The sequence below is a fragment of the Equus asinus genome, chromosome 2, assembly GCF_041296235.1.
Source record: "Equus asinus isolate D_3611 breed Donkey chromosome 2, EquAss-T2T_v2, whole genome shotgun sequence".
Taxonomy (NCBI): domain Eukaryota; kingdom Metazoa; phylum Chordata; class Mammalia; order Perissodactyla; family Equidae; genus Equus; species Equus asinus.
Window position 1 is genome coordinate 169,361,564 of NC_091791.1, and position 21,022 is coordinate 169,382,585.

Sequence of the window (21,022 nt, forward strand, 5' to 3'; positions counted from 1 at the left end):
AACTTCATTGACTGGAAACACAGTAGAACTGGGTTTGGAACTGACTATACCTGCCAACTATGGGGCCTGTTTCTTGAGCCTCGGTTTCCCCATCTATCAAATGCAGAGTAACAATTCCTAAATTATAGGTGATGCAAGGATTATATGAAATGATCTGTGTGAAGAGGCTCCTGTGGGGCCGGGTATGGAGTAGGCATTCATCACTGTTATGGACTGCATGTTTGTGTCCCCCCAAATCCATTTGTTGAAACCCTAACCCCTAGTGGGATGGTATCAGGAGGTGGGGCCTTTGGGAGGTAATTAGGTTTAGATGAGGTCAGGAGGGTGGAGCCCCCATGATGGGACTAGTGTCCTCATACGAAGAGAAAAACTAGGGCTTTCACCACTGTGTGAGGATACAATGAGAAGATGGCCACTGGCAAGCAAGGAAGCAGGCTCTCACCAGATACTGGATCTGCCGGCACCTTGATCTTGAACGTCCAGCGTCCAGAAATAAATTTTTTTACGTGAGAAATAAATTTCTGTTTTTTAAGACACCCAGGCTATGGTCTTTCTGTTATAGCAGCCTGAACTGATGAAGACAATCACATTCTAGGTAACATTTCTCTTTTTCCTGCCCCTGGAACTCTTGCTGTTATCACCCCTCAGGCTCAGAGACCCTCCTAACCCAGGCCAAGTTTCCCGCCTTTGGGGCTCTACTTCTTGCTGCCTTTCTCACCTGCCCAAGTCTCTGTTCAGCACTGGCAGAGATATGGAGTGGCAGGGAGGAGCCATCCTTCCTGAGAAGTCCCCAGCTCACGTGTACACTCATTCATTATTTATGGAGCATCCACTATGTGCCAGGCCCTGGCCTGACTACCTGTGGGGTGGACAGCAGGTAACATGCATGACATCGTTTCTGCCCCTTTAGAGCCGGCAGTCAGGTGACGGTGACAATTCAACAAGCAAATACAGTACAGGGAGGTAAGTAAAGAACGCGGCATAGGGGCGCAGGCGCCTGGGTCTCAGCTCAGCCGTAATTCAGAGTCTTGGTCTTCCCTGACCCCCTTCACAAAAGCAATGCACATGCTTTTGGTACAGGTCAGCCAGTGAAAGTTTCAGAACACCTAAGTGGAAGACTGATCAGAAAGATGGCTCAGCACAATCTCCTTTTCTACTCAAGAAAACGTTCAGCCATAATCAGATTTTCCCCATGTTGGCTTCTGAGGCCTCCGATGGTGAGATTTCTCTTTGCTGTTGAACAATTTACAAGGTCTGAGCAGAGATCTGAGATTCCTCCTTCTCTTGGAGGAGTGAACGAGAAATGTTTGTCCCCATCAAGCACTGTGGACACCACGTCTACTGTCTACTAGTCACTACTTCTCTCGTTTTTCCCTTCTCATCTGGGGCACTGGCAGGTGAGCTTCCCCAAGTCTCCAACAGAGAACTCACAAAGTCGCCAGTAGGCAGATAGTCCAATGAGTTAAGCAAAGATAAAGAATGTCCCCCACTGCATCCCGTCCCTATGTTAAAACTTACGGAAACAATCCAGTGAGACTGGGAACCCTACGCCTTGCTCTTCCATGTTTTCCTAGCAACCATTTACTATGTCCTCACGTTCATGAGGAAAATGAACCCACCTGAAAGAAAGAAGCATTGTAACAGGTAAAAATGGTCACAAATAAAACGAAACAAAAATCCTACCCACATGCTTAAGATTGTCCAAGAATCCTTGGAACATGGACCAGTTTTAACCTGTTGACTAATTCACAGAGTAACAGTAACCTACATACTTAGAGGACTTGCTCTGTGCCAGGCACTGTTTGAAGTGCTTTCCAGCCCTCTGGGGTAGGTACAATTAATCTCCCTATTTTATACAGGCTAAGTAACTCACCCAAGATCACGTGCAGCTACTAAATGAACAACTCCTGTACACACCATCTTAACCCCTCTGCTCACTGCCTCTCACGCAAGTATATTCACTTCGCGGCTGGAATTACTTTCCCTCCCTAATCTATGGCCTCTCCATCTTTTATCAATGTGTTATATAGCAGCAGTTGAGATACCGCAATTTCAGTTTGATCCAGATTAAGATGATTTAGAAACTAAAACAGGTTGTTATTTTCCTCAGTTGGGTCCAAGAATGATTATCTTGGCCCTGAGAAGTTTTGACTTGAATGCCATGCCTTTTTTTTCTGAGGTGTGATGAGAAAACAGCTATTTTGAGTTGCTGCCTGTGCATTTTACAGTATACCCTGCTCACACCCAGGGTCCGGACGGTTAGATAAGGACCTGACCTAGGATTTTCCTGCCCCAAGTTCCTGCTTTGCTTTTCCCGGGACCTTTTAAAATAACCACTACAGTTGAGCCCGTGAAAAGTTAGTGACCTCTGCCCCAACCACCCTATAAGCCGTAGGTGCTTGCTCCCCTGCGCTCCATCTCCTGCTCCCTGGCGACCTGGGGCAGAGGACTGCCTCCCCCAGCTTGGTGCCCCCCGCCCCCGCCCTGTTTCTGGGATCTATAGGTAATAAATCTTGTGACTTCCTTTGTGTGAGTGTACTGAAACTGCACCTCGATCAAAACGACCCCGGGGTTTTCACTTCCCCAAAGTGGCACCTCAGATGCTGAGGGAGCTCCTGTGTGGGTGGCTTGTGCCCCTTCTTTCAGCAGGTCAGAATCTGCATATTCTTTTTTTTTTTTTTTACAGATTTTATTTTTCCTTTTTCTCCCCAAAGGCCCCGGTACATAGTAGTGTATTTTTAGTTGTGGGTCCTTCTAGTTGTGGCATGTGGGACGCCGCCTCAGCATAGCCTGATGAGCGGTGCCATGTCTGTGCCCAGGATCCGAACCAGCAAAACCCTGGGCTGCTGAAGCAGAGCGCGAGAACTCAACCACGCGGCCACAGGGCTGGACCCAGAATCTGCATATCTGTAATTTAATAGACCATCTACGGGGCTCCTCAACACACGAAGGGTGCCATTTTCCCTCAGCTAATAAACACTGCTATTTTGAATGTTTCCACATTCTTGCAGACGGTGAAAAATGAAGCAGGGGAGGCTGCAGCCGCTGGATTGCAAAGGACCTCAAAAACCATGTTGAGAAATATGGATTCGTTCTGAGACTCCCCCATCCCCACACCAGGATCCCCTAGAGGGCTTTAGGCAGTGAAGTTCATTTAGGCAAATCACTATGGTAACCCCCGTGTAGAGAATGGACTGAGAGAGGCAAAACTGGAGGCCCAGGGGTGGGTCAGGAAGCTTTCCGAGAACTGTATCCGAGAGCTTGGTAGTTTGAGCCAGGGTGGATGGGGAACAAGGGATGGAACTGGTGGATCTGAGGGTTGGATGTGGGGGTTACGGGAGATGGACGAATCGAGGAAAATGGCCCGTGTTTGGTTGGGGCAACAGGGAGGTTCCATTTACAGATACTGAGAACAAGGGAAGGAGGACAGATTTAAGGAGGAAGCAGTATAACTTTAGCAGGTTGACTTTAAGGTGGGATAGCAATGTATGACTCTGAGATTTAGGAGGGAGATCCTGGATTGAGAGAAAAAATGTGAAAGCTGTCAGCACATGGATGGAAACTTGTGCTTTTGAGAGTGTGTCAGGACAGAAGGAATCCTAGGGCAGAACTTTAAGGAAAATCAATATCTAATAGATGGGCAGAGGTAAAGGAGCCTGAAAAAGAAACTGAGGTCTGCGTGGAGAGTGGAGGGAAAGCCTAGAGAGCGCACAGACAGGGAAGTTGGGGCAGAGAATGCTTCTAGAAGGAGGGTGTGGCCAACAGGGTCAAATGTTAGGAAGAGCATGAGTAACATAAGGACTAGGAAGTGTCTTAGTGACACAGCAGGTGTGAGTGACCAGCTGATGGCAGTTTAGGTGGGGCTGCAGAGGCCAGAGTTGATTTAAGTGGTGAGCAGAGATATCTGGCTCTAAAGAGGAGAGATGACGCTAACGAGCTGCGTGGGCATAGAGAGCTGGGGGTAACTATATATCTATACCTGTTTCCTGGAGAAACTTGAGTCTTTTTAACTGCTGAAGGGAAGGAGGAGGTAGAGAGGGAGAAGTTGAACACACAGGAGAGAGGGGAGGAAAGGAAGAGAGTATGTTTGGAGGAAACGGGATCCCTGCCTGGTGGATGAAGCTAGCTGCCTTGAGAGGAGCAAGGACACATCTTCTACTGAGCCAGATAGGAAGAAGCAGAGATGAGGAACAAGGTGAGTTCGTCGATGTGGTGGTGGGAAGGGCTCCTACCTGCTGTCCTGCTTTCTCAGAGAAGTAGAAAGGGAAGCGTCTTCTGCTTACAGTGGAGGCAGAGTTGGTGGGGTAAAAGGTTTAAGGAGAGAACAGCAGGCTTCAGTTGGAGTCTGGGGAGAATGAGGAAAAAAGCTGGCAAAGAAAACCACAGAAGAATTGGTTGGAGGATTGAGGACGAGGGGTTGCTGGAGACCATGGATTTGGATCCACAGTGAATCCTTCAGTTGGTGGGATGTTTCTCTGTAGGAATCAGCTGCCAGGGCGTGGGGTAGGGAGGAGGGATAGTTGGATTCTATTCTTAGAATCCTTAAGTCGGAGGAGCTTTTTGTGCCTGGAGAGGAACACTAACCACCATCTGTGCTTTATTTGTTCTTTAATCTATTTACTTCATAAACCTACTTAAGCAAAAATTGTTTAAACATTTAAACATTATTTATATAACTAACAAGCCAAATCTACCCATTTTACAAATCAAATTACTTAAACATTGATCGCAAACTTAAATCCTCCTACATATTTTAATAGAATCACCAGTATAACATGTCAGCTTCTCTAAAAGCATCAAACATTTTGGTAAAGCACACACATCTTACAAGGATGATACAATTTATTACACCTACACTTAAACTCATCATAAAGCTGGGTTTGTAGACCCGAGAGATGGACATTATCTCAGTTCAGACCAATCTTTGAATTTGGATATCCAAAAGAAGAACACTATCTCAGTGCACATCAAGTTTTGGATTATTAATCAGTAAATTCTTGGTTGGGACTTGGGGACTGGTTTACCTGCTAAGATGATTAAAACCTGAGCCAGCGTTTATCTTGTATATCATGGGAACTTTTCAAGCCCACACCTTTTCCACGCATTCTGTGTATTGTAAATGGATGCCCTTTCTTTAAATGATGTCATCTTTAAGTTTAATGACTATGATAAGCGGAAGTCCCAAAGATGTCCATGCCAAAATCCCTGGACTCTGAATATGGGATGTTTCATGGCAAACTAATGTAATCAACATAATGGGCCTTAAAATAGAGAAATTAGGGGCTGGCCCCGTGGCCGAGTGGTTAAGTTCGCGCGCTCCGCTGCAGGCGGCCCAGTGTTTCGTTGGTTCGAATCCTGGGCGCGGACATGGCACTGCTCATCAAACCACGCTGAGGCAGCGTCCCACATGCCACAACTAGAAGAACTCACAACGAAGAATATACAACTATGTACTGGGGGCTTTGGGGAGAAAAAGGAAAAAAAAAAATAGAGAAATTATTCTGGATTATTTCGTTGGGCCCAATCTAATCACACGAGCCCTTAAAATCAGAGAACTTTCCACTGAAGTCAGAGATATGTGGCAGAAGGGTAGGTCAGAGAGATTCAAATGTGAGAAGGACTTGGCCTGACGTTGTTGGCTGAGAGATGGAGGGGGAGACGGTCCTTAGTCCTATACCCATAAGGAACTGAATTCTGAATGAGCTTGGAAGTGGATTTTTCCACTTCAGTAAGGAAGGCATCCCTGCCCACATCTTGTTTTTGACCTTATGAAACCCCGAGCAGAGAATCCAGTCATGCTCCGCTGGACTTCTGACCTACAGAAACTGCCCAGATAATAAAGAGGTGTTGTGTTAAGCCACTAAATTTATGGTAATTTGTTACACAGCAATAGAAAACTAATAGAATAACTTTACTGATATTATTTACAAACTTATCTAGCTCATCTGCATTTAAAAAAACCTTCTAGTTGTTTTCCCCAATATCTAATCTCCTCTTCTTCCTTATTATAAAACTCCTGACCTTTAGCTGGGCATGGCTGCCTGGAGTAAAGACTACTTCCTAGCTTCTCTCCCTGGCCTGGTGTGCCCAGGCATGACTAAATTCTAGCCAATAAAATGCAATCAGAAATGTCTGGTACACCATTCAGAAAGCTTTTTTAAAGTGGTGTGCCTTCTCTTCCTTCCTCCTTGCTGGAGGCAGTAAGGCTGATGTAATGGCTGGAGCTCAAGGAGCCATGTTGGGTCGGGGGGGACATGCTAAAGATGGCAGAACAGCAAGAGGGAAACTGGGCTGTGATGATCATAAAACTGCCCTCAATCCCTGGACTCTTTACTTGCAGATTTTTCCATGTGAGGCAGAAATAATCTTCTATCTTGTTTAAGCCATTCTCATTTTGGGTTTCACTTTTACTGTAATCGCACTATAATTAGTAGGGTAATAAAGAGGCTCCCTTTCCCAAGAGATGAAGGATCAGGTTTGAATAGTGAGCAGTTATCTTTTGGATGTTTGACCAATTCATCATCTCGTACTAAACACACTGTTGGACTTTTTTTCTTCCTAGTTGTAATATATGAACAGACGGTGCCAATCAGTCTCTTTCATTCTTGGTACATTTCCAACTTTCTCTAGAATTACTCACTGCTCACTGTATTTACCCCTCCCTACTTATACAGATAAAGAAAAATAAATGTATCTTATGAATAGATAAAATACTATATTTATATTCTTCTACTTATCACAATTAACTAAAAATATCTATACTATGTACTATACTCATTCTTCTTATATATATAGTATATATATATACTTTTATATATATATATATATATACTATATACTATATTCATTCTTCTTCACGCAGTATTTAACTACCTTTTGCACCCTTTATAGTGACTTTTTGCTTCTTGAATATTACTACACAGTCACGGGTTTTAAAAATTCACTTTGTTCCAGTTAACTATATTATTTTCCTTTTGATTATGAAATTGTCACAGAGTGTCAGGTGGGAGCCTTTTAAAATCGGTTCCATTGCCTTTGTGGTTCTACCCTATACATATAAAAAAGCATCCTTGCTGTTTGTCATCAACAACATGTTCCAGGCCTAGAGTTATTTAAGACACAGAGCTGTTCTCCAGGGAAATCAGTCTTTTTCAAGGTGAATAATATTTGAGGCAAAGATCCAGGTGTTAAGAATGCATATCGGATTTTTCCTGATGTTGTTTCTAGGCTACTTTCACAACAAAAAGTTGGAAAAAGTTGTTTCTTTTGGAAACCACAAATTCACATTGGTATTTCCTATTTAACTCAAGCATTACCAAATCCTTTTTTTATTTGGCTCTAATATACAGCTTTACATTTATTTTCTCTACAACATACCTGCTTGTACCCTGTAACCCCCGATCCACATTGCAATAGCATCTTCTCTCTTTAGAGATCCTATAGTGTCTCATCGACCATCCTTCTCTAGTTACTTTATTGACAGATTCATCCATGCTGGGCCAATGGGACAGCGAGGTAACAGAGAGAGAGTTTATAATACTGGAAGGAGCGAGGTCGAAGGGATGAATCATGGAATCCAAGGTAATAAGAATTTTAAGGACGGGAGCACAAAACGGGTAAGAGGAGAGGTTATGGGATAGTCTGGAAGAGGTACAGTGGAGGTAACTGAGAGAGCTGGGAGGAGGGTGGTAGTGGTCAGAGTGTGGAGTGATGGAAGTTCAGACTACAGAAGCAGCAGTTCTAGGAGGTCACCCTGGCCATTGATGTGTTTCATGCCTGGATATCTACACTTGCCCACATATGACCTTCTACCCCCACCTCCAGCTGCCCAAGGAAGCTCTGTACACCTGCTTTCAGCCAGAGCAAACACACACACCCCATGTCTCAGGTGGGGAGGTGAGGGCCAGAGTCCATCTGGGACCTGGTACAGATGGACGCCTGGGTCCACTGCCTGCTGGCTGCCCTAATGTACATGAAAAATGTGTACCATGTTCAGGCTGGCCGCATGCCCCCTTCCTGCCCTACCAGCCACAGGCTCCAGGCTGCTCTGTGGCCCTTCCCACACTTCTGCTGGTGGCTGAGCCTCCCGCCCTAGCCCATAAGGCGCTGGCTCAGCTTCTGACTGTGTTGACTGAGATCTGTGATGCTGGCACTCCTCACAGGAAGGAGCCTGCAGGGTACTCTGAGGCTGGTCCATCTGGGCCCCTGTGGGGGCCTGTCAGGCTCACCTGTGCCACCTGTCCCCAAATAGCACTGAGCAGGAAGCTGGGGGTGGGGGGGCAGGAGCAGAGCCTGCAAAGTAGCACAGGCCTCCCTACCTGCCAAACCCTGCCCTGCCTAGGGCTGAGGGCACAAAGAAATGCAGGGGGAGACTGGGAGGGCACTGGGGTCAGGGAAGAGGGGCCAGGCCCTGAGACACCACAGCTCTACTCTTCACTGTGGGTACAGGGTCCCATGCAAGGAGGTGGAACACAGGCAGCCAGAGGGAGCTTCTCTCCTGCCTCAGAGATGCTGCTTCTGGGGTAAGAGAGGGCAGAGGGCAGAGGTCAGGGGCTAAATTCCCGACTTTGAAAGGGAGCTCTCAGAGTGGGAAAATGAGGAAGCCAGAAAAACTTGAATATTTCCAGCCACCCAGCAGGTTCCCCCGACGCAGGCGCAGGGACACCCGGTCCCCGGGGTCCAGGGGCAGTAGCACAGAGCTGGTGGCTGCCTCCCGGGTCACGTCAGGGTCGTTGGCAAAGGCTGAGATGACAGGCCATGTGTTCAGCATCAGGCTCACCTGGGAAGGGGAGCCCAGTTAGCACCTCCCCCCATCCCTTGTCCCAGGACTGCCACTTTCCAGAGGGCTTCCTCTCTTCTCTCCAGCCCCAGAGGGACACTCTGGAACCTGGGAACCTGGGATCAGTGCACTCCTCAGGGAGGGCTAAGGGGTGGCCAGTGTGGGACTCTGCCCCTCCTCCACACTCTCTGCTAGGCAGGCCTTTTCCTCCCAAGGGTGGGGTCCCTTGCTCTGGCCCCCCCCAGGACACAGGTCAATGGAAGGTCTGCCCAGGGTCCGCTGGGCCCTACTTATTCCCCCTCCTTTCCCTCTCCTCCCCTCCTGAGTCAGGGATGGGGCCCAGCGCTCAGGTCACCTGGACGGTTTGGCGGTTGTACACCTTCACCACATGGAACCGGAAGCTGTAGACGCCCCGGACAGGAGCCACGAAGGAGCCTGAGGCCCGGTCAAAGCCACCGCCCTCGTTCACTAGGACCTGCAGGAAGCAGACCCTGCTGAGTGGGGCTCGAGGACGTCTGGGGCTCAGGGAAACCACTGGGTTGGGGGAAGGGGTAGTGAGTAAGGAAAAGAAGCGGTGGCAAGTAGATAGAACAGAAGAAATGCAAAGATTCAAAAGAAACAGTGAGAAAAGGCAAGGAGGGGTGTGGGCAGGTGTGTAGGTGAGCTAGGCAGGCAGTGAGGTTGTGGGGCAACTGACCACAGTGCAGGGCTGTGTCCATAAGAGAAAACTGGGTTTGAACAGCTGGGTCCAGGTCCTTGGGGGTAGGGGATTACCTGGTCGAAGTAGATGGCCCCACTAGTGCCGTTGTTGATCTCCCCTGCCGGCTCATGGTGGTGGCTCCGGACTGCAGCAAATGCGACTCTTCCAGGGGGTGCCTCTCCCAGGGCTGCTCCCCCGGGGCCCCCAGCAGCAGCTCGGCCCGGTTCACAGACCACCAGGCACTCGCCCTCCAATAGGACCGGCTCTGCCCCCTCCTGGGCCCACCCAGCCTCCAGGGACAGAAGCAGCAGGGCCAAGGGCAGCCCAAGGCTGAGTGAGGGACCTGGTGCCCAGTGTCGCTTTGCTCCCAGCATGACTGAGTGGCTCTGTGACCCACAAGTCCTCCTCTTTCTGCTCCTTTTGGTTTCCCCTCCTCTTCCCCAGACTCTCACCGCCCCTCACCCTGGTCCTCAGCCCTCTCTCTGGGACTCACTGTCACCTGGTCTCCTGGCATCTCCCTCTCTGTACCTCTCTATGCCCCACGACTCTGTCCTGCCTCTCACTCCTGCTGTCACTGCAGTTCCCTCCTCCTTGGCAGGGCACAAAATGACAGCAGTTGGGCTCTGGGAGGGAGAGAAGGGATGAAGCAGCCAGACAGGAGGGCTACAGCCGGAACCCAGGGCAGCCCCTCCAGGGAGCACTGAACTGGGAAGATAGAAAACATAAGTGTGCGCGTGAGACTGTGAGAATGTGTCAGTGCGTGCAATTGTGTATGTGACTGTGTGCATATGCGTGAGAGACAGCTCCCACAGCACATTCCTCCTCCTCATGCCCTCCTCTTCGAAACCCCTCATAAGTCAACTGCCCTCTCAGCAGCGTCTTCTCCACGTCGGAAGCAAGGGGGAGCCCTTGTCTTTTCCCCACAATTGTTTCGGTGGAAAGTGTTCGGGCCAACAGTGTCACTATTTTGTGAACCTGGGCGAGTCTCTTTCTCTCCATGGTTGTCCATATCTTCATCCGAAGGGACTGCGTTAGTCCCTCTAAGGTCCTCTTCACCTCCAGCTCTCAAAGAGTGGTTCCTCCTACCCGAGGCAATACTGTGCGGAACTAGCGAGAACCCAGAAAAGCGGGGAGAGTCCGCGGGGCAGGCGTAGGGGGAGAGCCCAGGAGAACTGCGGGCTAGTGGGCGGGGCGGGGCCGAGGCCGGGGGCGGGGCCAGGGGCGAAGAGGAACCCCAGGAGTGGGGGCGGGGAGGAGCCCGGCGGAGCGGGGGCGGGGAGGAGGCGGGTGGGCCGGGAGCCGGGTCGGAGGCGGAGGCTGGGAGGAGCCCGGCGGAGTGGGGGCGGGGAGGGGCGGGGAGGAGGCGGGGGCGGGGGCGGGGGCGGGGGCGGGGAGGAGCCCGGTGGGCTGGGGCCGGAGGCGGGCGCGCGCCTGGGCCGTGCAGGCCCAGCCCCGGGAAGGGTCCGACTGACTCCGCCCCGGGCCAGGAAGTGACTCAAAAAACTGAGATGTAGAGAAGAGAGGTCCCCGTTGGGTGAAGAATCCGGGAAGGCCCGCCCAAGATTCGGGTCCCCCGCCCTTCTCCCCTGGGCCGGGGGCGCGGGCGAACCTGGGGTCGGAGGGCCCCGAGAGGCGCCGGCGGGACTGAAGCGGCGCGGGCGGCCGAGGCGGTAGGGGCCCCCTCCCCTGCGCCCGGGCCGCGGGGGCCGGAGGCCGCAGCGCAGAGCGCGCCTGGGGGCGGCGGCCGCGGGCGGCTATGGGCGGGGCCCGCCCAGCCCCTGGGTCCCCGGAGGGCGTGTGGCGCTATCTAAGGGGCCAGAGGACAGCGGAGGGAGGGGGAGGAGTAGGAGTGGCTAGAACCTTGGAAATGGCAGACAAGGGACCCCAGAGGATAGCCCAATTCAAGCCCTTGTGAAGACGGATTTTTAACAGGTCGTCTTGGAACCAGAGGTTGCAGGGTCCCCCGAGGAGAGGGACTTTTTCGTCACCTGTCCACTCCTGGCCTTCAGACTGAGCTAGACCCCTCCCCCGCTTCCTGCTCAGGTCTGTGGTCATAATTTTCTAAAGGCCAGACTCCCATCCCAGATAGACAGCCTTATTTATCCATGACTTCCTCTCCGGAGAGAAGGCCCGTGTGTCCGGATAACCTGACATTCCCTTCCTACCGCCAAGATGGACTGAGATGCTTGTTACTTCCTAGGTTGTTTACCAGCTCGGTAAACAACTAGGTGCGACCTGTTGATAGCTGGTGTAGGCCGAGAGACCAAGATTGGGGTTGAGGGGACGGCGAGGCTCTGAGCTGCCTTCCCTTCTTCCAGGACTGGGCGGCCAAGCAGCCATGCCTACCTGGGGGGCTGGCTCGCCGTCCCCTGACCGCTTTGCGGTGTGTGCGGAGGCCGAGGCCAAGGTGCGGGAGCGGCAACCCCACGTGGAGCGCATCTTCAGCGTGAGGATGAGCGTCCTCCCGAAGGACTGTCCCGAGAACCCTCACATCTGGCTGCAGCTGGAGGGCCCGAAGGAGAACGCCAGCAGAGCCAAGGTGAACGCGCCTCCCTGACCCTTCCGGAAGGATGACTCCCTCCCCCGTGGAGGCAGAGGAGAGGAGGGTTGGGGGAGGATCTCCACTCCTTGCTGTTCTCACTGGCAACCTCAGTGGCCCTGAGTTTTGAGGGACTTCCTAACTCTCTGTTTGTGTAGAGTTTTGGTTTCATTTTTGCTGTGACGACTCAAATCCTCAGGGCTTGTGATTCAGTTCAAATCAGTGGTGCTCTTTGGGAGAGTAGAGATAATCCGGTTGGGCAAGAAGGCCCCACCAAGGAATTTGCTGTGGGGTGGGAGGCTGCGCCACATTGCTTCCTTTGGAGTCAGTTGGGGCTTCTAGTAAGGCTCCACCGCCTACCAGCCTTGTGGCCCGAATCTCAGTTTCCTTATCTGTAACATGTAAATAGTAGCAGTGTCCACCTCATTGGTCTTATTGTGAAAGAGATAAAGCCTGTAACACATGAGTTCAGTACAAGTTAGCAATGATGATCATTATGAGGGAAATATACAGCACACATATGCACACATAAATATTTAGAGATAGCCTTGTAACGTATTAATTATAATAGTATCTTAAATTGAGTCAAATTATTTTTTAAAAAATATTTTAATTTTTTTTAATTTTAATTTTTTTGAGGAAGATTGTCCCTGAGCTAAAATCTGCTGCCACTCCTCCTCTTTTTTTGCTGAGGAAGACTGGCCCCGTGCCCTTCTTCCTTTACTTTATATGTGGGATGCCTGCCACAGCATGGCTTGACAAGTGGCACATAGGTCTGTACCTGGGATCCAAACTGGTGAACCCCAGGCCACCGAAGTGGAATGTGCGAACTTAACTGCTGTGCCATCTGGCTGGCCACTGAGTCAAATTCTAAATGGAAATACTAGCCACCAGCTGTCAGCTGAAAAGGGAAAGAAGTGAGATTCTGGATCCTTTTTTAACACTTGCCTTTGTCAGCATCTGTGGGGCTCCGTTGCTCTGCCCAGGCATCCTGGAGCTCAGGGGAGAGCCATGGGCCTGAAGGGGCTACTGGGCCACTTAAAATCCCAGCAGTCTCCTTTTTTCCTACCTCCACTCCCCTCCTTCCCCCCTAGGAGTACCTGAAGGGTCTCTGCAGCCCGGAGCTGCAGAATGAAATCCACTACCCACCCAAACTGCACTGCATCTTCCTGGGAGCCCAGGGCTTCTTCCTGGATTGCTTGGCCTGGAGCACGTCAGCACACCTCGTGCCTGGGGCACCCGGCTCGCTGCTGGTCAGTGGCCTGACTGAGGCCTTCGTCATGGCTCAGAGCCGAGTGGAGGAGCTGGTGGAACGGCTGAGCTGGGACTTCCGGCCAGGGCCAGCCCCTGGAGCCGGAGTGCTAAGAGACTTCTCTGCCTTGCTGCCGGCCCAGGGGGACGCCCACAGAGAGGCCCTGCTGCAGCTGCCCCTGGCTGTCCAGGAGGAGCTGCTGAGCCTGGTGCGGGAGGCAGCCAGGGGGCAGGGGCCCCAACCACTCCCTTCCTGGAATGTGGGAAGCCCAGGCCCACTGGGTGCTCAGCACCAGGGAGTAAGAGCTCTTCTGAGTGAAGGCAGGGAGTCTCTGGACACTGGACCTATGGGGCTGCAAGGGTCAAGGGGGGAGAGACATGTTGTGGAGATGGAGGGGAGCAAGCAGGCTGGTCTCAGGGAGATGGATTTGGGGTGGAAAGAGCTGCCTGGGGAAGAGGCCTGGGAGAGAGAAGTGGCCTTCAGGTCCCAGTCATGGGGAGGAGAGGCAGGGCAGGCAGGGCCCCTGAAAGGGAAGGCCCTGGGGAAGGAGGAGGCGCCTCAGGAAAGAGGAAGGTTCTGTGTCCAGGGGGAGCCTCCTGGTGCCCAAGGTCCCTATCAGAGGGTAGCTCCGCTCCGGGGGGCCTCCCTCCTGCAGCGGCTCCACAATGGGAAAGCCTCACCTCCAAGAGTGCCCAGCCCCCCACCTGCTCCTGAACCCCCGTGGCACTGTGGCGACCGAGGAGACCGAGGAGACAGGGGAGACAAGCAGCCCGTCGTGGCTCGAGGTCGGGGGTCTCCATGGAAACGAGGCACCCGGGGGGGCAACTTGGTGACTGGCACACAGCGTTTCCAGGAGGCCCTACAGGACCCTTTCACCCTGTGCCTTGCCAATGTGCCTGGCCAGCCGGACCTCCGCCATATTGTCATTGATGGCAGCAACGTGGCCATGGTGTAAGTACCCATGGTGGGGCTGAGGGTATTGGGGAGGGGGAGGACATGGGAAGTTTTATTTACCTTGGGGACATGTGCTGGGGGGCAGGCAGTCCAGCCAGGCTGCCAGGCCCCTCCTCTAGGGCCCTAGAGTGCTGACCCCTTCCCACCACAGTCACGGCCTCCAGCACCACTTCTCCAGCCGGGGCATTGCCATTGCTGTGCAGTACTTCTGGGACCGTGGCCACCGCGACATAACTGTCTTTGTGCCTCAGTGGCGTTTCAGTAAGGATTCCAAGGTCAGAGGTGAGTTGGGACTGGTCTTTTGTGTCCTGGGATAGCCCCTGCTTCCACCTTAAGGGTAACCTGGTTATGCTCCCCTGTTTCTCTAGAGGGTCACTACCTGCAGAAGCTGTACTCCCTCAGCCTGCTCTCCCTCACTCCCTCCCGAGTCATGGATGGCAAGAGGATCTCCTCCTATGATGACAGGTACTTGCTTCTCTCCTGTCCCCAGGCTTGATATTTAAGGAGCCCAATGGGCTACTGAGGGAGAGACAGAATCTCCCGACCCTCTGTGCTGTCTCTAAGCCTGGGCAGTGGGAATAGGGCCAGTTATTCCTCCGTGTGCCCCTGTAACTAGGTAGGTAAACCTGACCTGCAGGTGAGACGGACGGTTTTGTACCCATTCATCATTCGTTTTTCATTCATCAGACTGAACGAGGCCTCATATTTACATAGTGCCAATGTCTAGAAAATACTAGTTTAAGGGAAAGATAGGAAAGCGGATGACATGACTAGCTGACAGATGCTGTCTTACAGCCTAAATCTCCAAACATGTAAATTCCCCAACCTTCTAGAAAAACCAGAATAAATATTCAGAATAACAAGACAAATGAAAAATCGTAATCCATGCATAATAAGACTGTATAAAACGTGGTGCAATAGAGAGAACACTCGACTTAGAATTTGAGGATCTGAATTTGAGCCCCAGTTGCACTCCTTGACTTGCTCTGTGGACCGTCTCTTAGTGGATTCACCTCTTTGTCTCAGGGTCCTCTTCCATTCATTCACCCTCCTCGAGAATACAAAAGAAGATAAGGTACGTTCTCGCCTCACTCAAGGTGCTAGGCAACCATTCAGTGATATTCTCTGATGTTTCTTGGACCCAGTGTGGCAGAGGCTCTTACCCCTGTGGTACAGAGATGGAGGCAGAGGGGGAGAGTGCTTAACTGTTGGCAAAGGGGACTCAGGGGCAAAGGAAAAGGAGAACTTACAGCTGCCAGAGGGTTGAAATGAAAAACCCAGTGCGCATTCCCTCCCAGCACACACACACCATGTGAGAAATGGGGAGGTTTTTTTTTTCCCTGCTTTATTTCCCAACCTACCCCCCCCTCCCCCCCCCACCCCCAGTACATAGTTGTACATCCTAGTTGCAGGTCCTTCTAGTTGTGGGATGTGGGACGCCACCTCAACGTGGCCTGACGAGTGGTGCCATGTCCGTGCCCAGGATCTGAACCCTGGGCCGCCACAGCAGAGTGCACGAACTTAACCACTCGGTCATGGAGCCAGCCCCAGAAATGGGCAGGTTTTAAAAGCTAATTCATCAGTTAAAAAAATTTACAACTACAAGTTCTTTATTCTCTGGGACTTTCAGTTTTAAATAAAAAACTAGTTTCCAAACTGTAATGATGATATATTTTGTCTTTGCAAGTACTTAACTTTTACAGGGAAATGGTATCCTGCAGAAAGGCAGTTTCTTTTCTCCCAAGGCTGTTCTGCTTTATGTCTGGATTTCACAGATTATCCAAGATATGGAACTTTCTTTCCACACCAGCACTGACACAGAATTGAAAGTGAAGACTGAGTCGGTTGTAATGAGTTTTAAAGGCCTGTGTCTGTACAGTTGTGTAGGTCCTGGTAGGCAGACAGCACAAGATGAATATGGAGTTCTGCCTAGTTACAGTGAATAAGCACAGTGGTACCCAGCATGGGCCTACTGGATGAATACTGCTGAACAGCGTATGATTTGACATGATAGTAAAACGTGCTTCTCCTGAAGAACCTTTTGTATATCATATGTATACCATATACATTTATGCGTCATCCCCTTAATTTGTTTTCCAGACAGAAACTCAGAACCAGTCTAATCCTTTTTTTTTTTGAGGAAGATTAGCCCTGAGCTAACATCTGCTGCCAATCCTCCTCTTTTTTTTTCTGAGGAAGACTGGCCCTGAGCTAACATCTGTGCCCATCTTCCTCTACTTTGTATGTGGGATGCCTGCCACAGCATGGCTTGCCAAGCGGTGCCATGCCCGCACCTGGGATCTGAACCAGTGAAGCCCAGGCTGCCGAAACAGAATGTGTGCGCTTAACCGCTGTGCCACCGGGCTGGCCCCCAGAACCAGTCTAATCTTGATTACCAGTCCCCTCTATACCACACTATCTTTCAGCTACTTAGGGCCCACTTAGTATTAGGTGAATGGCAGGAATGCTGGGAATCAGGCAAGACCTGATTCTCGACTTCAAAGAACCAAAAGAAATGATAAATCAAACACTACAGGAACTCAGAGGAAAGGGAGCCCCCTTCTGGCTGGGGTTTTGGGAAGGGAGGGATTTGAGAGTTTTTGGTTGCTTGAGAAGGACATAGGATGGGCTGGATCTCTTGGTTTTCAAATCTGTTAAAGAAGATTCCCACCCACCCTGTCATGAGTCCTACCAGAGTCACGTGGAGTCAGAATTACAAAAGTAGGGCCCGGGCTTCTCTTTTTATTTTTAATATTTGTTTTTGCTGAGGAAGATTTGCCATTAGCTAACATCTGTTGCCAGTCTTCCTCTTTTTTTATGTGAGCCTCCACCATAGCATGGCCACTGACAGGCAAGTGGGGTAGGTCCTCGCCTGGGAACCGAACCTGGGCTGCAGAAGGAGAGCGTGCTGAACTTCACCCCTAGGCCACCAGGGCTGGCCCCCAGGCATCTCTTTGTAAAAAGTTTCCCTGGTGACTCTGTTCAACTGTGAGATTTGGGAATACCTTCCAGATAGAGGGACTAATTTGAGGGACAGGAAAGTCAGCACAGGGCATGTTTGGAGAACAACGTTAATCTGATCATTGATTTTGGCAGGAGCTGAGAGTACATTAGGGAATACCAGGAGAGATGAGGCCATCAGGGTGGCTTGGAGCTGGGATCTGGAAGGCTTTAGCTGCCAGGGCTGGGCATGTGGACTTTATTCCATAGATAAAGAGCAGGTAGGGAAGAGTTTTGTGTACAGGAGGGTTTTGTGTAGGGGAAGAGCATGTCCTCTTGGAAGAGGGCAGGAGGGACTGGAAGGTGCTAAGTGGCTGGGGACAGGGGACCTATGCGGTATCAGTTGCAGTATCTGAATAGCTAAGGTGGTAATGGTGGCACTGGGAAGGAAGGGGGCAGAGTGGAAGGCTTTTCAGAGGAAGAACATGCTGGGGTGACTGGTGAGGCAGGGTGGAAGAAGACAGGCCAGAGCCAGAGCTTACTGTCGCTTATGAGGCGGCGCAGAGTGTCGAGCAGAGGGGTGTGGTGAGTGGAGGGGATGCTGCTGGGATACCACTTTGGATTGTCTTTGTTTCCTCTCTAACCCATGGCCGCTGTACCTAGTCAGTCGTGACTGCATCACGGTGAGGTGGGGGCCAGATCTCATCACCAGAAGTGGGTCATGGGAGTTGATAATGCTCTTTGGGGTTGGGGCCTTTGAGAATCCCAGAATGGTTGCTGTGCTTTTTGAGACAGGTTCATGGTGAAGCTGGCTGAAGAGACCGATGGGATCATTGTCTCCAATGACCAGTTCCGGGACCTGGCGGAGGAGTCTGAGAAGTGGATGGCAATCATCAGAGAGCGGTGAGGGAGCCCTCCCCTGAGAACAGGGCATGGACTCAGACCTTTGTCTAAAACTAGCTCTGCTCTGCCACCAGCTCAGGACTCTGGGAAGGGGCTTGACGTTGCCTTGAAGGATGATAGCCAGCAGCTTATGGTGGTGTTGGTCTCAGCTGTCTGATAGGTGGGCAGGGGTGCCTCTGTGACCACACATTCTCTGTTCCCATCCAGCCTCCTGCCCTTCACCTTCGTGGGAAACCTCTTTATGGTCCCTGATGACCCATTGGGGCGACATGGCCCCATGCTGGATGAGTTCCTGAAGAAGCCAGCCAGGTAATGCCCCACATTCTCCTAGGCAGCCCCCAGCCCTGGCCCTTTCTCTGAGGGGCCTTGCAGGCCTGGAGACTTGGGGGAAGTGTGACCTCAGTCTGGGCCAGCTTAATTCTGTAGTCATTTAAGTTGCCTTGGGCTTGGCTTTTAACTGCTTCCCAGGGAATTCTGACATAAACCCTCTGGCTGGGAGGGAAGCTCCTGTGTCTCGTTTCCCCTCATCAGTGTATTTGATGGAGTTATTTGGAAGATGGTTGCTTTTACTTATGGTCACTTGTATTCCACTTGCCTTCTGCTGGACCATTAAGTGATTAATTAATTAATTTATTTTTTAAAGATTTTATTTTTTTTTCCTTTTTCTCCCCAAAGCCCCTGGTACATAGTTGTATATTCTTAGTTGTGGATCCTTCTAGTTGTGGCATGTGGGACGCCGCCTCAGCGTGGTTTGATGAAAGTGCCATGCCCGTGCCCAGGATTCAAACTGATGAAACACTGGGCCGCCTGCAGCGGAGCACGCGAACTTAACCACTCGGCCACGGGGCCAGCCCCTAAGTGATTAATTTATTAAACTGGAAGTATATCGTACTGGGGACCGGGTTCACCTTCCTGGTTCCAAAGGAACTTTCCATCTTCCCTTCAGAAGCGGGTTGATAGTGCTGCTAAGTGGTCAGCTTGGGGAACTTCAGGATTGTCCCTCAGAGCTAGGAAGAGGCAGGATAGTTAACTGGAGAGGAGAGCTGGAAGGTCCACTGAGCTCGAACTCCCTCCAGGATGCTCATCAGCTCTTTTTGTTCTCTCTGCTTCTTTCCAGGGCACAGGGGTCTTCTAAGGCTCAGCATCCTTCTAGGGGCTTTGCAGAACATGGTAATCAGCAGCAGGGAAGAAAAGAAGAGGAAAAAGGCAGTAGTGGTATCCGGAAGACCCGGGAGACAGAGCGGCTCCGGCGCCAGCTGCTGGAGGTATTTCGGGGCCAGGATCACAAAGTGGACTTCATCCTGCAGCGGGAGCCGCACTGCCGGGACATCAACCAGCTCTCTGAGGCCCTGCTCAGTCTCAACTTTTGAGCCTCACCAGCCTGAGTGGCTGCCACCTGGCCAGCTCCAGCCTTACCCAACTTAGCCCCTTGTGTGAGACTCCCTCTGCTGCTCAGACTGACCCAGACCCACTCTGAGTTGGTGCTTTGGTCAGGGCAGCACTGAGGAAGAGCACTTGTGTGGGGAATGCTCTTGCCCGGGGCACTTCGGGGTCAGGTCCATAAAGTGACCTGATCTCATCTTGAGTCAGGACCTCAACCAGCTCTCAGGAGGTTCCGCTCTGCCTTAACTTCTCAACCTTGCCTTAGCACAGGGATTCTGTAGGGAGTGGGGGCTGCTGGAAAGGGCAGGTCCTGGCCATTGGGATGCCGGCTCCTCATCCAAGCTGAGTCGGGATTGAGGCTTGGGTGGGTGGGAGGGGAATGAAGAAAAGTGGCAAGGAAGTGAAGCCTTTCCTCCCCCTGGCTGAGGAAGGATGGAGGACAGGATGCACAGGATGCTTCCCAGGCTGGGCTGGGCTCCTGGGTACAGTGAAGGGAACACTGGGCCTGGAAAGGCTGGTGCTACGGTGTCTGGGTCACAGTGGGGCAGCAGAGAGCTGGTGGAGAAGGCAGAGGGAGACTTGGCTCCTGGTTTCAGCTGTGCCTGTCTGTGACCTTGATTGAGCTGCCTGGCATTTACTTCTGCCTGTAAATCAGGGTAAAAATGCCTGTTGGGAGAAGGAATGAGAACATGGAGGAAGGCCCGTTGGAGGGAAGGTACTTGGACCAAGTCTCAGGTGTGTCCGTCTGTGGCTGCACAGGCTTCCTAACCAAAACCTCATTTCAGAGTGCAGAGGTCCTCTGTCCCCAGGGCCTGTGCCCTAGATTTTAACACTGCGTCCTTAGTATAACATGCCCTATAATGGCTGCGTCCCTTTTAGGCAACCCCCCAAGTCCGCATTTACAAAACAGTTGATTAGGGCTGACTGACTGCATACCAAAATACTCTCAGGGTTCCTATAAATGGCAGCTCTCCTGTTGCATTCAGGTGTTTGTTTACAGATGAGCGAATGTGTCAGGAAGTTCCCGGTTAGAAGCACTTGCTGAAGTGTTGAGCATTCACCAAAGCGATGAAGCCATGCTCGGCAATGATGATGTTAATGTGCTCTGACCCTAGCGTTTTCTCCACAGAACACATATGTTGCATAAAGTGAGGCCCACTTCTGCTCTGTGTGTGTGTGTACACGTGTGTGTATGGGGATCGGGGGTTACAGAGTTTGGATCTAGAGGAACCAATTATCTGGAAAATGAAAACAGAAGAATCAGAGTTGGAAGATACCTGGCTGGCCACCAGACCAATTGCTGTCAGTCAGGACATTCTCTCTCCACCCTGATGCCTACAGGTCATTGTCCTGCATCTGCGTGAAGTCCTGCCATGCCCGGGAATTTACTGCCTCCAAGGCAGCATGTCGCACCGTGGACAGCATTAGTCAGTAGTCCTTCCTTTTGGGCACCCCAAATGTGCTTTTCTGTTACTTCTACCTTTGAGGCAGGTCATCCTGACAATACAGAGCCAGTCAGCTCCCTAGAGTCCAAGACCAGATAAAGGAGTAGGACAGGTGCCGCTGGGTGCT

The 21,022-nt window shown here is 51.3% G+C and overlaps 2 protein-coding genes across 7 annotated transcripts; one reads left to right on the top strand and one right to left on the bottom strand.

Moving 5' to 3' along the window:
• The first annotated feature begins 3,874 nt into the window (after window positions 1–3,874).
• Window positions 3,875–20,613, top strand: KHNYN (KH and NYN domain containing). Of its 6 annotated transcripts, none has more exons than XR_011501530.1 (9): window positions 3,879–4,195; window positions 11,798–12,018; window positions 13,113–14,221; window positions 14,376–14,506; window positions 14,593–14,689; window positions 15,251–15,299; window positions 17,960–18,067; window positions 18,275–18,376; window positions 19,185–20,613. XR_011501530.1 is itself a non-coding variant. In XM_070504159.1 (9 exons), the coding sequence occupies exons 2-9, from the start codon at window positions 7,503–7,505 to the stop codon at window positions 19,435–19,437; spliced, it is 2,100 nt and encodes a 699-aa protein (XP_070360260.1). In that variant the 5' UTR covers window positions 3,895–4,195; window positions 7,469–7,502; the 3' UTR covers window positions 19,438–20,613. The 6 variants fall into 6 exon arrangements, 5 of the variants coding, with proteins under 5 accessions (XP_070360261.1, XP_070360260.1, XP_070360258.1 ...); XM_070504159.1 differs by lacking the exon at window positions 15,251–15,299 and adding an exon at window positions 7,469–7,581 and having other exon boundaries at window positions 3,895–4,195; XM_070504157.1 differs by lacking the exon at window positions 15,251–15,299 and having other exon boundaries at window positions 3,895–4,195.
• On the bottom strand, window positions 7,576–10,593 carry CBLN3 (cerebellin 3 precursor). Its single transcript, XM_014868569.3, has 3 exons — window positions 9,554–10,593; window positions 9,135–9,254; window positions 7,576–8,779 (listed from the first exon to the last, which is right to left on the bottom strand). Exons 1-3 carry the CDS (start codon window positions 9,851–9,853, stop codon window positions 8,582–8,584), a joined length of 618 nt encoding a protein of 205 aa, XP_014724055.1. The 5' UTR covers window positions 9,854–10,593; the 3' UTR covers window positions 7,576–8,581.
• Window positions 20,614–21,022: the final 409 nt, after the last annotated feature.